This window comes from Leptonychotes weddellii, chromosome 1 (assembly GCF_054177405.1).
Source record: "Leptonychotes weddellii isolate Sample4059 chromosome 1, ASM5417740v2, whole genome shotgun sequence".
In the NCBI taxonomy this organism is placed as follows: domain Eukaryota; kingdom Metazoa; phylum Chordata; class Mammalia; order Carnivora; family Phocidae; genus Leptonychotes; species Leptonychotes weddellii.
In genome coordinates, this window is record NC_138369.1 from 8257705 (window position 1) to 8270647 (window position 12943).

General features: G+C 61.5%; 1 protein-coding gene and 1 long non-coding RNA gene across 8 annotated transcripts in view; one reads left to right on the top strand and one right to left on the bottom strand.

Annotated features, from left to right (window-relative positions):
• The window catches only part of ADGRL1 (adhesion G protein-coupled receptor L1), a 41348-nt gene extending 30260 nt beyond the window's left edge, over nt 1–11088 (bottom strand). For 5 of the 6 annotated variants that reach the window (XM_081813985.1, XM_081813980.1, XM_081813968.1 and 2 more), the window contains exons 1-3: nt 10956–11088; nt 7575–7788; nt 4120–4229 (exon numbers count right to left, since the gene is read on the bottom strand). In XM_081813985.1, coding sequence (XP_081670111.1) covers nt 4120–4229; nt 7575–7788; nt 10956–11025 — 394 coding nt within the window. In that variant the 5' untranslated portion in view covers nt 11026–11088. Of the gene's footprint in view, nt 1–4119; nt 4230–7574; nt 7789–10955 lie in introns of those variants that run through there. The other variant, XM_081813993.1, reaches the window with a different exon arrangement.
• Nucleotides 1–12693, top strand: part of LOC115938756 (uncharacterized) — a 42995-nt gene extending 30302 nt beyond the window's left edge. Inside the window, exons 4-5 of one of the 2 annotated variants that reach the window (XR_014143474.1) lie at nt 10910–11093; nt 11710–12693. This is a non-coding gene — a long non-coding RNA (uncharacterized LOC115938756). Of the gene's footprint in view, nt 1–10909 lie in introns of both variants that reach the window. The other variant, XR_014143475.1, reaches the window with a different exon arrangement.
• The last annotated feature ends 250 nt before the right edge of the window (nt 12694–12943 follow it).

The following is a 12943-nucleotide window of genomic DNA, read 5'->3' on the forward strand; positions in this document are numbered from 1 at the left end:
CCCCCCCCGCCGGCTCACCCCAGTGCACTCCGCCCCCAGTCGGGAGCCAGAGAAGGGGGTCCCGCCCTCCCCTCCCGCCCTGGAGGCTTACACACTTCTCCTGAAGGAGGCAAAATAAGTATGAGAGAAGGCCAGGTCCCCCCGCAAGGGCTGGGACTAGGAAGGAGGGACAGGGAGACAGAAAGAGAGAAAACGAGGCAGAGAGAGAGAGTGAGAGACAGAAGGTCCTGCCCGAGCTCAGAGAGGAGCTTCCTCAGGTGTCTGGCAGGTGGAGTCGCCCATGGCGGCACCAGGGCTGGCCCCACCGGGAGGACACCCGGGGTGGGGGGTACCAACTGGACCCAGTTGGGGTGGGCAGAAGAAGGGGCCGAGCGGGGAGGGCGGGTCACATAAGTATGGTACAGGTGAGAACAAAGTGTGAGTTAGGGGTTAGCATTGGTAACAGTGCGTTTACCTTTCTGCTCCACTTCTACTTTAAGCATCGGAAGAGAGAGAGAAAACAAATTGAAAAAAAAATGTGCAAGAAAAAAAAAGAGAAAAAAAAAGATTAAATTGCTTTCGTTTCTTATCTGGCAACATGCCCCCTTTTCCTTTCTTTCCTCATCCTGGTTTCCCAACCCCGAACGAACGTAGCATCAGCTCAGCCCCCGCCCCCAAGTCCCTGCCTCTGGGGAGGGTGTCGGGGAGACAGTCACAGGGAGGGGGAGACACGCGAGGACAGAGACCAAGAGAGACATGGGGGGTGTGTGTACAAACAGGCAGGTGGACATAACCCTCAGATGGGTGGGGGCACCTTCAGGGCAGTGGGGGCTGGGGAGGGGGGAGCTTCAGCTGGAAGGTGGGCTCTGGTTAGGGGAGCACCAGGGAGGGAGTGGTAGGGGTGGAAGAGCCACACAGTCCCCCCCACCTCTGCACAACCCACCTGCTGCCCTCCTGCTAGAACCAGGGGCCTGGTGGGGGGAGGGGGTTCAGTGCCTCCAGGGGCCTGGGCGCCCCCAGCTGAAGGAACATGCTGAACTCCTTCCCTTTCTGTGCTGGCCTTGCTAGGGTCCAGCTGAGTTCCCCCAAGCCCTCACAACCCAGAAAAAGCCAACACAGAGAGGGCGGCAGAGTGGGACACAGGATGACAGGCAGCGCCCCTGGGCCTCAGAGAGCCGGGTGGGGGAGACAAAGGCAGAGAAGGAAGAGGCTGGGTGGGGGGGACATCACAGACAGGTGGGGGCACAGACACGCTCCCCCGCTCCCCCGGGGCCAGCCTGTGGCTCAGTTTGCTCCCCCGCCCGCCCCCCTGGGGGCCCAGGAGCCAGGCGCTCCCTGCCTGCTGCCAGGTGGGCAGGCGCACCTAGGGGAGGAAGGGGGCACGGTTAGAATGTGCTCAGCTGCAAGGCAAATCCAGCGTTAGTCGGGCCTGTCTGGGTGTGTTTGTGTGTGTGTGGGGGGAGGCCCACACACCCACTGCCCCTCCCCGCGGTGGGCCCCTGCACCCACCCGACTCGCCCGCACCAGCACTGGGGGCACCCCAGCCTCTGAAGCTCAGGGCAAGATGGCTGCCCAGGCTGCTCCCCCTTCGGGCTCTGTGTCGCCGGCCCCTCGGACACCTCTGACCAGGACCTCGCTCTCCTGCCACCTCTCTAGAGGCGCAAGCAGGGAGTTCCACGGGGGAGAGTTTGGCTGCTTCCCAGCGCCTCATCCAGGGCCTGGCACACAGGAAGTGCTCAGCGAACACGAACAGTGGGGACAAGTGAGCGCCCCGCCTCCCTGTTCTCTGGCCCTAGCTTCCGTCACCCTTGAACTCCAGTTCCCCTTCCTCTGGAACCAGGAGCTACAGCCCCTCAGCCCTGGGTTCTGCCTGTCGAGGGCACGCGTGGCCCCCTGTGTCCCAGATACAGTCACTGTGTGTCCTGCCTCCCCCGGGGCTCAGGCTCGCTCTCGGTCAGACAGGGGCTGCCCATCCCCTGAGCCATCCTGGTCTCCGTGGGTCACGCCCCTGGCCCACACTGGGGGTGGGGGGTCAGCTTCAGGAGGTCCCTATGCCTCTTGCCTCCCTGCGCCCTCTAACTTTTGTCTTGCTTCTTTACCCGCATGGTGTCCACTTGCTTTGGACTCCACTTGGACCAAGGGACGCTCTTCCTGCCCTTTATCTCACCTGTCTCAGGAGGAGTGTGATCCTCATCTGTCATTAGTTTTATTTTTTATTTCCAACAGCAATAACTGGTAAAAATCACTACAAGTAGTCACAACAAAAGCAATGACCACCAGGTGCCTTCTGCTTCCTAAGTGACTAAGTGCTAGGAACCATGGTAGGTACTTCCCAGGCAGGCTTTCCAGAACCCTGTCTATAGACGGGGAAACTGAGGCTCAGGGAAGTGAAGCAACACAACTGAGTCCACACAGTTGGCAAAAGTGGGCACCGTTTCTCTCGTATGTACCTACGGCGTGGGGCGCACGAGGAGCTTTACCCACGTTCTCTCTGCTCCTGGCAGCATCCCCCGGAAGGGATCCCCCCTCCCACCGTCACAGATGAAGACACGGGCTAAGGTGGCTTCGAGGGGCACCCATACCGTTACTGAGCACGTCCTGAACCAGGCTCGGGTCTGGGCGCTGGGGGGTGAGGACGAAGCCTCTGCCCTGGGGGGCGTTTACATCCAGCACTCTGCCGCAGGCAGTGGGCTCGGGGGTCAGCCCTGGGCCAGGCGCGTCACACGCATGCTGTCCTGGCCTCTCGCCTCCTTTTGCAGCAGCTCGGAGAAGTTTAAGTCATTTGCTCAAGTTTCAGAGTCAGAAAATCCGAGAGCCAGGCCGAGCCTCAAACCCAGCCTGACTTCCCTGCCGTGCAATGCTCCCGGCCTCCCGCCTCCCTTCCCTGCCGCCCCGGCCACGGGGGTGGGTGGAGAGTGTCCCCAGTGCTGTGGGGAGGCTTCAAGGCTCAGATGGGCATCCCCCTCAGGTGGCGGCTGGAGGCCTCAGCTGCTGAAAGGAACGGGTGAGGAGTAAAAGAAGGTTATGGAAGCACACAAGTGATCCTGCTTCCCCCAGCACGTAGGTCATCACCTGCAAGGAGAAATCAAAGGTTGAGGGGGGAGGCTGGGGTGGGAGGGCCACAGGGCCTTCTGCTCCCCTGCCCCTGCCCCCCACACTCAGACACTCTGGTGGCCCTGCCTCCTCCCCCATCTGCCCGGAGGCCCTACCTCCAGGTTGGCTACATGAAGCTGGCAGGGAGAGGAGGGGAATGGATGGTGGGGAAGAAGGGAAGGGACAGTGAGGGCAGGAAAGAAGGGCCATGTTAAGAGCATAGTGCTGAGGAGGAGAGACCCTGTCTTTGTTGTTCCCCTTGGCCAGATGCAAGAAAGCCAGGCCCCTGGCTCCCCAGATCACCCTCCTCAGGCTTCCTGGGGGCCACCCTAGTCCAACATGGCAGCGCTTCCCTTGCAGACAGGAAGTGCTATCGCGGTCATGGGCACACTAACCAGGAGATAGGTATCTGTGGAAGACGCCCCTAGCCCCTCACACCAGATCTGCCGCCAGGCCTCAGAGGGCAGTCTGCCTCTCCATGGGTTTGGAGTCCAGCTTCCAGGACTGGGAAGCGGCAGGACTGGGAGTACACGAGAGGTGAGGGGGGACAAGAGAAAGGAGAGGGAGTTGAGAAAAGAAGGGGAGTGAGTAAGAGGGAAGAGTGGGCACGGAAGGGGGTGCTCAGAAAGGGAAGGGAGGTAGAGAGGTTGGAGGGCAGCAAGGTCCAGGTCCAGGGAACCAGGAGACAGACAGGTGCACCAAGCAAGTTCTGGGGTGTGGCCTTGAAGGGTGTAAATGAGCCCTTCTACATGTGAAGGGGCAGGGCTAGTGGGCCAGGGTAACAAGAGTGGGAGAAGGTGGCCTGTGAATGGGGACAGAACCTGTGGGGGGTAGGGTGGGGCAGGGACTGACTGTGGAGGGGGGGGTCTGGGAGGAGAGAATGTGTGAGGGAGGGAGCAGGCCCGGCTGCCCCTCCCCCCCCACCCGTGCCTGGTCCTAACTTGGCCCTATGTGTGTGTGTGTGTGTGTAAGGTCAAGGTGTCTCCTCCTCGCTTGCTTCTGGGAGGGGGAAGGGCCCGTGTCCGCACGAGGAACAAGATGACTCACTGTAGGGGACACAGTCGTACTGCACCTCCAGGTACTTGTAGGTCCCAGGACAGGGGTCGGGAAAGGCGTCCGAGCCAGCAACCACCACGCACTGGGTGCGGTTGTTACACCTGCAGAGAAGACACGAGGAGCTGGGAAAAGACCGGCCTAGAACTGGGGGGCGGGGGCGGACATTCAGGGTCAGGAGAGGAATGAGCACTCCCAAATGGAGACGGAACTGGGGCGACCAAGGCCAGGGGCCTTGTGGGGGCATCATCTTCTGTGTCCTGCCTGCTCTCTTTCGCACCAGCCAGGCTTCGACTCTGGGCCCCCGCCAGGCAGCAAGCTCAGGGCTGGGCCAGAGGCTCTGCCCCATAAACTGTGTCCCCAGCTCCCCGGCCTCACAGCCCATCTGCGTGTCACTGATGCCATCGTGTCCTTGGCATCTGTCCTAAATGGGCTGGAAAGCCCCTCGCCGTTCATTGAAGAGTAAGACACGAAGGCATGCGTACAAGGCGGTGTCTTAGCCAACATGCTGCTAATGGGATGCTCACGGTGCCCGTCTGTGTCCCTCCCCCCCGCCCCCGGCCGGGCCTTAGACGGGTCCCGCGCTCTGGGTGGAGCTGCTGCGAGGATCTGCAGTGAGGACGGGGCAGTCTCTTCCCCTCACGCCCAAGCCATTCTCACCACCCCCCGCCCCCGGGGACTCGGAGTCCCCGCCAACTTCTAGGAGCCTGGCTAACATATAAAGGGAGGCCTACGTACGAACAAAAAGATGTTTCTCCTCTGCCGTCTGTCTCTCCGATCGAGGGCTCTGGGCCCTAGCACAGGGCCAGGACGTTAGTTAACGAGGGTTTGCTCCTACCCGCCCACCTCAACCCCCTCCTTTAAAACCTCAGCCCTGGCCTCTGAAGGTGAAGCAGAGAGTTGCCTATGACCCAGCAGCTGCATCCCTAGCTTTGTTCGCCAAGGACCCGGAAGCAGGGGCTCAAACAACTGCTCGTTCGTGAATGTTCTCTGCGACGTCATTTACACAGTTGCCAAAAGGTGGGGACAACCCAAGTGTCCACTGACAGAGGAATGGCTAAGCAATGTGGTCCGTCCACACCGTGGAATATTATTTGGCCATCAGAAGGAAAGCTCTGATGGGCCACAGCATGGGCAAGTCCCGAAGACACCGTGGAGCATGAGAAGTCAGGCAGAGAAGGCCCCGTTTCATGATCCTATCCGTACGAAATGTCTGCGGCGGGCCGGGCCGCAGCGACAGAAAGCAGCTTAGTGGCTGCCCAGGGCTGGGGGAGGGGAGGGTGGGGGTCACAGCTCACGGGGATGGCATTTCCCGTCGGGAAGATGGAAATGTTCTGGAACTAGAGAGAGGTGGTGGTTGCGCCACGCTGCGAATGTACTAACTATCGCTGAATCGTTAAAATGACGAATGTGTTATGTGACTGTCACCTCAACATCCAGAAGAGACAAGGGCTGGACACCGCGCGTCCCAGCCTCCCCTGCAGCTGACTATTCGTGACCGAGTTCCGGCCAGGGAGGTGGGAATGGGCCCGAGGTGGCCTTTAAAAGGGCTGGGTGCGGGAGCCCCCGAGAGAGGGAAGCGACGGCTGAGGGTCTCTCCCTCCGATCTGGTTTAAGGTCACTCTGCCTATTCTGGGGTGTCTCCGTCAGAGCAGCAGGGCTGTACCCCAACTAACATGAAGAGCCTCGCCTCCAGGCTTTAAGGTGGCAGAGCGGCGGCCTCTCACTCCCTGGGCCCCCGGAACCACACTGTTCAGCATTCCCCCTTTTGGGACCGAGAGCCCACGAATGCCAGAGCCGAGCGAGTTGCTGTGCTGGCCGCTGGGGAGACCGTGGCACACCCCGCAGACCCCGAGGCCGGGGCTGAAGGCATGAGGTGGGCAGGGAGAAAGCTGGAGACAGGAGGTGGGAGGAAGGGGAGTCCCAAGGGGGACGGGGCACAGCCTAAGCAAAGGCCGGGAAGCTGGATTAGGGGCTCTCATGCAGGGGTGTCAGACAGGGAAGGGGGAGGAGGGCGAGGACTGCTGGAGGGGCGCATGTTTGAGGGAGAAAAGGTGGGGGACAGGGAACGAGGTGGCTCCAATTTGGCCCACTGGTCTGAGCCACCTGACCACACCGGTCCCCTGCCCAAAACTCTCTGGACGTTCTCCGTGACCCTGCCCAGTGCCTTATTCTAGAATCCTCGGCCAGCATTCAAGGAGCTGCAGAGCTTGCTCCAGCCCTCCTCTCCTTCTTCCGTTCTACGCTCTGGGTCCTGGAGGGAACCTTGCCCTCTCTCGGGCGTTTAGCAAAAACTCAGTGAGTGCCTGCTGTGCATCTGGCCGGGGACCAGCGCCCTGTCCCCATGGGGCTGATGGCCCCACGAGGAAAGACAAACATGATAAAGAGGCAAAATATTCCACAGAACTGTGGATGGTAATCAGGGCTAGAAGATAAAGCAGGGAAGGGGCTAGGAAGTCGGGGTGGGGGGGCTGCGATTTTAGAGAGGGTGGTCAGACAGGCCTTGCCGAGAGGATAGTCCGGTAAGAAGATCCACGGGCAAGGGAAGGGGTGAGCCATGTGGGTGTCGGGGAATAGCATTCCAGACAGGGGGAACGGCCGGTGCAAAGACCCAGAGGAGGCCGTGGCGGACGATGGCGGCTGGAGCCGGCTGAGTGGGGGGGAGCGTGGAGACGGGGAGGCCAGGAGCAGAGCACAGGGCAGAGCGCGCGCGTGCGGGGCCTTGTGGGCCTAGGGGAGACAGGCTTTTGCTCTGAGCGAGGTGGGTGCCCCTCAGGTGTTCACAGGCACCCCCTGGCTGCTGTGCGGGGGACAGCCCGAGGCAGGCAAGTCGGGGCAGGAGACAGTGCGGCAAGCCCGGGGGGGTGGCGGCGCCAGGGGCGGTTAAATCTGGGTGCACCGCGGAGGAGGAGCTGACCAGCTCTGAGTGGCCGGCGGTGGGTGTGAGGAAGGCTTTTGCAGCTTCGCACGCGCGGTCCCTCTGCCTGGCATCCCCCCCCCACTCACACACACAGCCTCGCACACTCACTCACTTTTTCTCTCACACTCACGTGCACTTCTGTCATCTGTGTTCAGACGTCACCTGCTCCGGGAAGCCTGCGTGACCTCTGGGCTCTCCCTCAGCTCCCGTGACACTTTCCCCCTGTCCTGCTAATTGCTTTTACACTGCGAGACCTCCACGCCCTCCCCCACGAATCCTGGGACGAGCTTCTGGAGGTGCCTAGTGGGTGCGGGCTGCCGGGGAAAAGGGGCTGGGTCTTCCCGGCTGTGTGCATGGGACCTGGCGCCTAGCGGGTGCTCAGGAAACAGGGGCCGGACGCCTAGAAGGAAGGCGGAGGGGGAACAGGGTGCCGGGCCAGGGGCCGCGTGGAGGACGGGCATTTACCCAGGGCCCCCAGGAACCGCCTGCGGCCCTCCTCCCAGGAGCCCGGTGGGGTGGGGCCCCTCACCTCTGTGACATGATCTTGAAGGCGTCGGGCAGGTAGCACTGCACGTTCTCCATCTGGAAAGGGTCGGCATCACAGATCTTGTCGTCTGTGCGTCCATAGTTGGCGTTCTCCACCATGATGACATCGCTGCCTGGGCACCGCAGCTCGATGGGGTAGCCTTCGCACGCCAGCTCCCGGCGCATCAGCCCGAACGGGAGCCCGGCCCGGCTCAGGCCTACGGGGAGGGAAGACCCCGCTGAGGAGAAGCCCCCTCCAGCTTGGCTGTATCCGGACCTCCGTTCTTCCATCTGTCAAATGGGCTTCTCGGTGTGCCCACCTGTGCACTCAGGTCTTTGCCCTCGGCTCCTGGGAGGTGCCTCTAAGCACTGGGGGTGTCCTGCCCGACGAGCGTCTTTGTCTACCTGGGGGCCTCGGGCCAGGCCAGATGGCCTATACTCCTGTGATGGGTTGAACTGTGTCCTCCCCACCTCAAATTGATATGCTGAAGTTCCGATCCCTCGTACCTCAGAGCGGGACCCAATTTGAAACAGAGGTGATCAAGTTGAAATGAGGCCGTTAAGGCAGGCCCTAATCCAGTATGACCAATGTCCCATAAAAAGGGGAAATTTGGACACAGAGACACACACAAAGGGAAGACGGTGTGGAGACACAGGGAAAGATGGCCAGCTGCAAGCCCAGGAGAGGGCCTGGAACAGCAGCTTCCCTCACGGCCCTCAGAAGGAGCCGACCCTGCTGACCCCTTGGTCTTGAACTCCCAGCCCCTAGACCTGTAGGGCAATACAATTCTGTTGTCGAAGGCCCCCAGCCTGTGGTCCTTTGTTACAGCGGCCGTAGCAAATGAGCACACCAACGATGAGAGTAGGAGCTTTTGGGTATCAGCTGACCTCCAGAAGGGCTGGGGACTGAGGTCAGTCATGTGGGTGGTCACCCGTGTCTACTCTGGACCCCGAGGCCCAGGGGAGCGAACCGGGTTGGCAGCGCACCACGCATGCGGTCACACACCTGTCCCCTCGGCTGACGTTATCTGTAACCGCTCACCGTACCGACCTGTCCCCGTGAGTATAACAGCATTTGGGAATTCTGGGAATGCTTCTAGGGAATCATCAAATCTGAGGGTGGTCTAAAGGACTCCCGAACTTGTAACTGGTGTCAGAGGGGAGAGTGGTCTGGGCTCCCTCCCTAACTTCACACCACCCCATGCAAGGGGGAGAGACGGCTCGGGAGGAAACGCTCTCACGTCCTGAAGGAACCCCCAGCGCCCGGCCTGGCCTCTCCTCAGCCGGCAGGCCTGGCACATCCGTGGGGCCAGAGCTTCCCAGCGGGGCCTGGGGGTCAGCAGCACTGGCGGTGTGCAGCTCCCCACCCCCAGGCCTGCTGACTCAGGATCTCCAGGGGGCGGCCAGGCGCCTCGGACCCGGGTGCCCACCCACGTTTCTGACGCGCACTCGGCTTGAACAGCCAGCTCTAGCCTCCTCGGGCCTCCGTCCCCAGTGTACGATCAGCACGGACAGCCCAGGGCTCCGCGTCGAGGAGTCCACGCGCTACAGAACGTTCCCGAAGGAAGCCCCGGCCATGGCGCCCTGTGTGGTGAGGGTCAGTGTGACGATGAAGGACACGCCCGGTGGGGTTGCCCGGTCACACGTCAGCCCCCCTCCCATGCCGTGTGAGGACCCACAGCTCCGGCTCTGGAGCCAGACAGCCGGGGTTTAAACCCCCCCGCCGGCGGCCTCGTCTGGTAGCCGACCACCCCTGTGGCCCCGGTTCCTTCTCCCAGGAGCTGCTGCTCCCACCTCACAGCACCAGGACGGCTGCAGCGGGCGCGAGGGCCCCCCCACAGTTACATCTGGACAAAGGCCGAACGGGGACAGTGAGGTGAGGGGAGCTGAGTCCACTATCATTAAGGTTATCGAGGGGCGCCGGGGGGGCTCAGGCGGCTGAGCGTCTGCCTTCGGCTCAGGTCATGATCTCGGGGTTCCGGGATCGAGCCCCGTGTTGGGCTCCGCGCTCAGTGGGGAGTCTGCTTGAGATTCTCTCCCTCTCCCGCTCGTGCTCCCTCTTTCTCTCTCCAATAAATAAATAAAACCTTAAAAAAAAAATGACTGAGGCAGCCAGCCTCTACAGGACAGAGTGGGCTCCGCGTGGTCCACAGCTGCCGGGTCAGCCACCTTCTTAGACGCGGGTCCCAGCCAGGCCTCGCGGGGTGCTGGCGGGGGAGTGGGGACACGCAGAGGGACTCACAGGCTCCGATGTGCGGACTATGGCTTGTGGGTACAGAGAAGTAGGGGTGCCCTAGGGCAGCAGTGCCAAGCAGACCCCTTTCAGAGATCTGCTCCCTCCACTATCAGGTGGGGGGCCCCAGGGGGATGGCAGCTAGGCCCCGGGGGTTTTTTGGGGTGAGTTGAGTCTCACTTGGGGGAAAGTATTACATGTGTTCCTCTAACACCATCTGCTTCCACAGCTAATTTTAGTCCTTCCCGGGCCTGGGAGGGAGGCCGGGGGTGGAGGGCTGGCTCAGATGGGTCTGGGGGTGGAAGTGGCCCCTCCCGGCCCAGCTGGGGCAGTGGGACAGGACCTGGATGGGCAGAGAACGTGGGCACTGGGGGAGCAGAAGGCGTCAGCTGCCCAGAGCAGGGCAAAGGCCCCGGGGCCTGGCGGAGCAATGTCCCCTCCACCTCTGTGGCTTTCGGGAGTATTGGGCTAGTGAAGGGACACTGGGGAGCAGAGTCCCCCAGCAGTGCTCTCCAGACAGAGCTCGGGGTTTGCCGGCTGGGGGCATGCCCAGGGCTAGGGGCAAGGCCAGCAGGCCCCTTCTTTCTGCCTGTCCTCTTGCCCTGCCCTTGCCCCCGCCTGGGCCCGCCGCGGGGACCATAATTGAGTGATTGGTGGAGGTGGGCAGGCAGGCTTGGGGCACTAAATTGTTGCATGTACAGGATCCTGGGGCCGGCATAGGGCCGGGCCGCGTAATTAGTTGTTTTTAAATAAACGTCAGCGGGCATGCTTTAATTAAGCCTTCTTCCCAGCGAGAGCCTCAGAGATGTAATCACAGAGAAAGACACACACATAAGACAGGGGAGTATCGCTCACCGGGAAGGCCCGTCCTGGTCCCAGGAGGCCACAGCCCGCATCCCAGGCTCCAGGACCCCTGGCAGGATGGGCCCTGCTGCCCCGGGTGTTGGGGGTGAGGGGCTGGTCCAGGGACCCCTCAGTGGTGCTGGGAGGTGGCGATTACCAAGTCTTCTTCTGGCTTGGTTCCGCCGCGGCCTGGGGCGAGCTGGGGACTGCAGTTCTTCACCAAGTGCATGGGAGGTATTTCAACATTTTCTCTGCCCTCCCAGCTGCATTTTGGAGGCACGGCTCCTCTCCAGCCCCAGCAGCACCTACCTTGGGTGGCCGAAGTGACCAGGACGGCGGTGATGCAGAGACTCCAGAGCACTGCGGCCAGGCGGGCCATGGCGGCGGCCAGGGGCGTGTTCGGGGCGCTCAGTGTCCTGTGCCGGGGGCCTTGCCCCGCATCAGCAGGTGGGCGCCACGGCCTGGCCCACCAGCCTGGGGAGAACAGGGAGAGTGAGGCGGGGGCAAGGCCCCAGCAGGCCCAGGAGGAGAGGCATTTGGGCAGGTCCCCTCTCCTCCTCCTCGTGGCTGAGGGCTTATCCCCGAGAGGGGCCAGTCAAGGTACCTCCCCCCGAGCCAGCTGTATGGGACTGAAGCTGCACCCTGGCCGCCCCTCCAGGCCCTCTGGCCTACACTGCCAACTCCCACCCCCAGCTGGCAGACAGACCCACCCATCTGGGCACGTTGGACCAAAGGGGACCTCCTGGAAGCTCCTCCCGTGGTCTCACAGCGCCTCCTCGGGTAGCAGGGGCAGCTCACCAGGATGTCATGGCTGTGAAGGGCCTGCCCGCATCCAGGCAGGCCTCAGACCCTCTCTCACGAGAGATAAAGGCCTTCTGGAAGCCTCTTCTCCATCCCCAAATCCCAACCCTGCCCACTTGTCTCCCTGACCTGGCTTCCTCACCCAGCACTGCGGGGCGGGGGTGTCCAGGCATCCCGGCCTTGAACTGGCAGCCTCCCAGCCTTGGGCAGGAGTCCAGGCCCCGCCCCCAGCCCTTGCTTCCTGTCTCTCCCTCTCTGGTAGCTAATTAGAATCCAGCTGGCTGGCGCCACAGATCAGGGACCAGGGACAACTGAGTCCTCTCTTTCCCCTCTGGGGGGACCCTCGAGGTAAGCTGGAGACAGGCAGGCGGGGGTAAGGGAGGGGTGTGCGGTCCCCTAGGGGGCCGGGATGGGGGACTGGCATTGTGTGCTCTCCCCTGCAATCCTCCCACCCATCTGCCCGTCCCTGGGCACTGCAACTCCGCGGGCACAGGGCTCCGTGCTGGCCCATTTCCTCCCCTCTCAGCTGCTCCTCCCTTCTCCCTTCCGGTCTCCCCTGGATGCTCTCTGCGTTGCAAATCCAGATCTCTGCCCCCGGCCCTTTGCTTTATCTGCCCCGCGATTCTCAAGAGTGGCCCTGACCCAGTGGCGCCAGCATGGCCATGAACTTCTGCAAACACACATTCTCTGGGGAGGGCCAGCATCTGGGTTTTTACCAGCCCTCCAGAGTATGAACACCCACTTACTCGGTCTTCCCTCGCCGCCACCCCAGTCTGTCCCATAGTTTCAATGCCATTAACCAACAAATACCTTCCGTATCTCTTATTTTCTGTTTGGAATCTCTCAACAGAGCCCCGAATTACTGTTTTTCCTCCACCAAACAAAAGCCTATCCACCAGCCCCATCAGCTCCCTGATCCCATTTCTGCTCAGGCCACTCTTGCCTCCTGCTATTCCTTGACCACACCAGCCCCTGCCCCAGGGCCTTTGCACTTGCCAGTTCCTCCACGTGTATCTTCTGCCCACCAGTTACCCACAAGGCTGCTCCCCCTCGCCTCCTTTAGGTCTTTGTTCAAATGTAACTATTTAGGGGCGCCTGGGTGGCTCAGTTGGTTAAGCATCTGCCTTAGGCTCAGGTCATGATCCCAGAGTCCTGGGATCGAGTCCCGAGTCGGGCTCCTTGCTCAGCAGGGAGCCTGCTTGCTTCTCCCTCTCCCTCCCCCCCACCCCCGCTCATGCTCTCTCTCTCTCTCAAATAAATAAAAATCTTAAAAAAAAAGTAGTTATTTATTTCTTGCATGGAATGGCCCCTGCACAGATACGGATCACTGGATTGCTTTGCTCACAGCTAGCCCCAGCTTCTAGAACGGGCCTGGCACACAGCAATGTGTTTGTTGAATCTCAGACCCCAAACCTAGGAATCTGCCTCGATTCCTCACCCTTCACCACCTCTCCCCTTCATAAGCTCCACCAGCAAGTCCTGACAGCTGCCTCCAA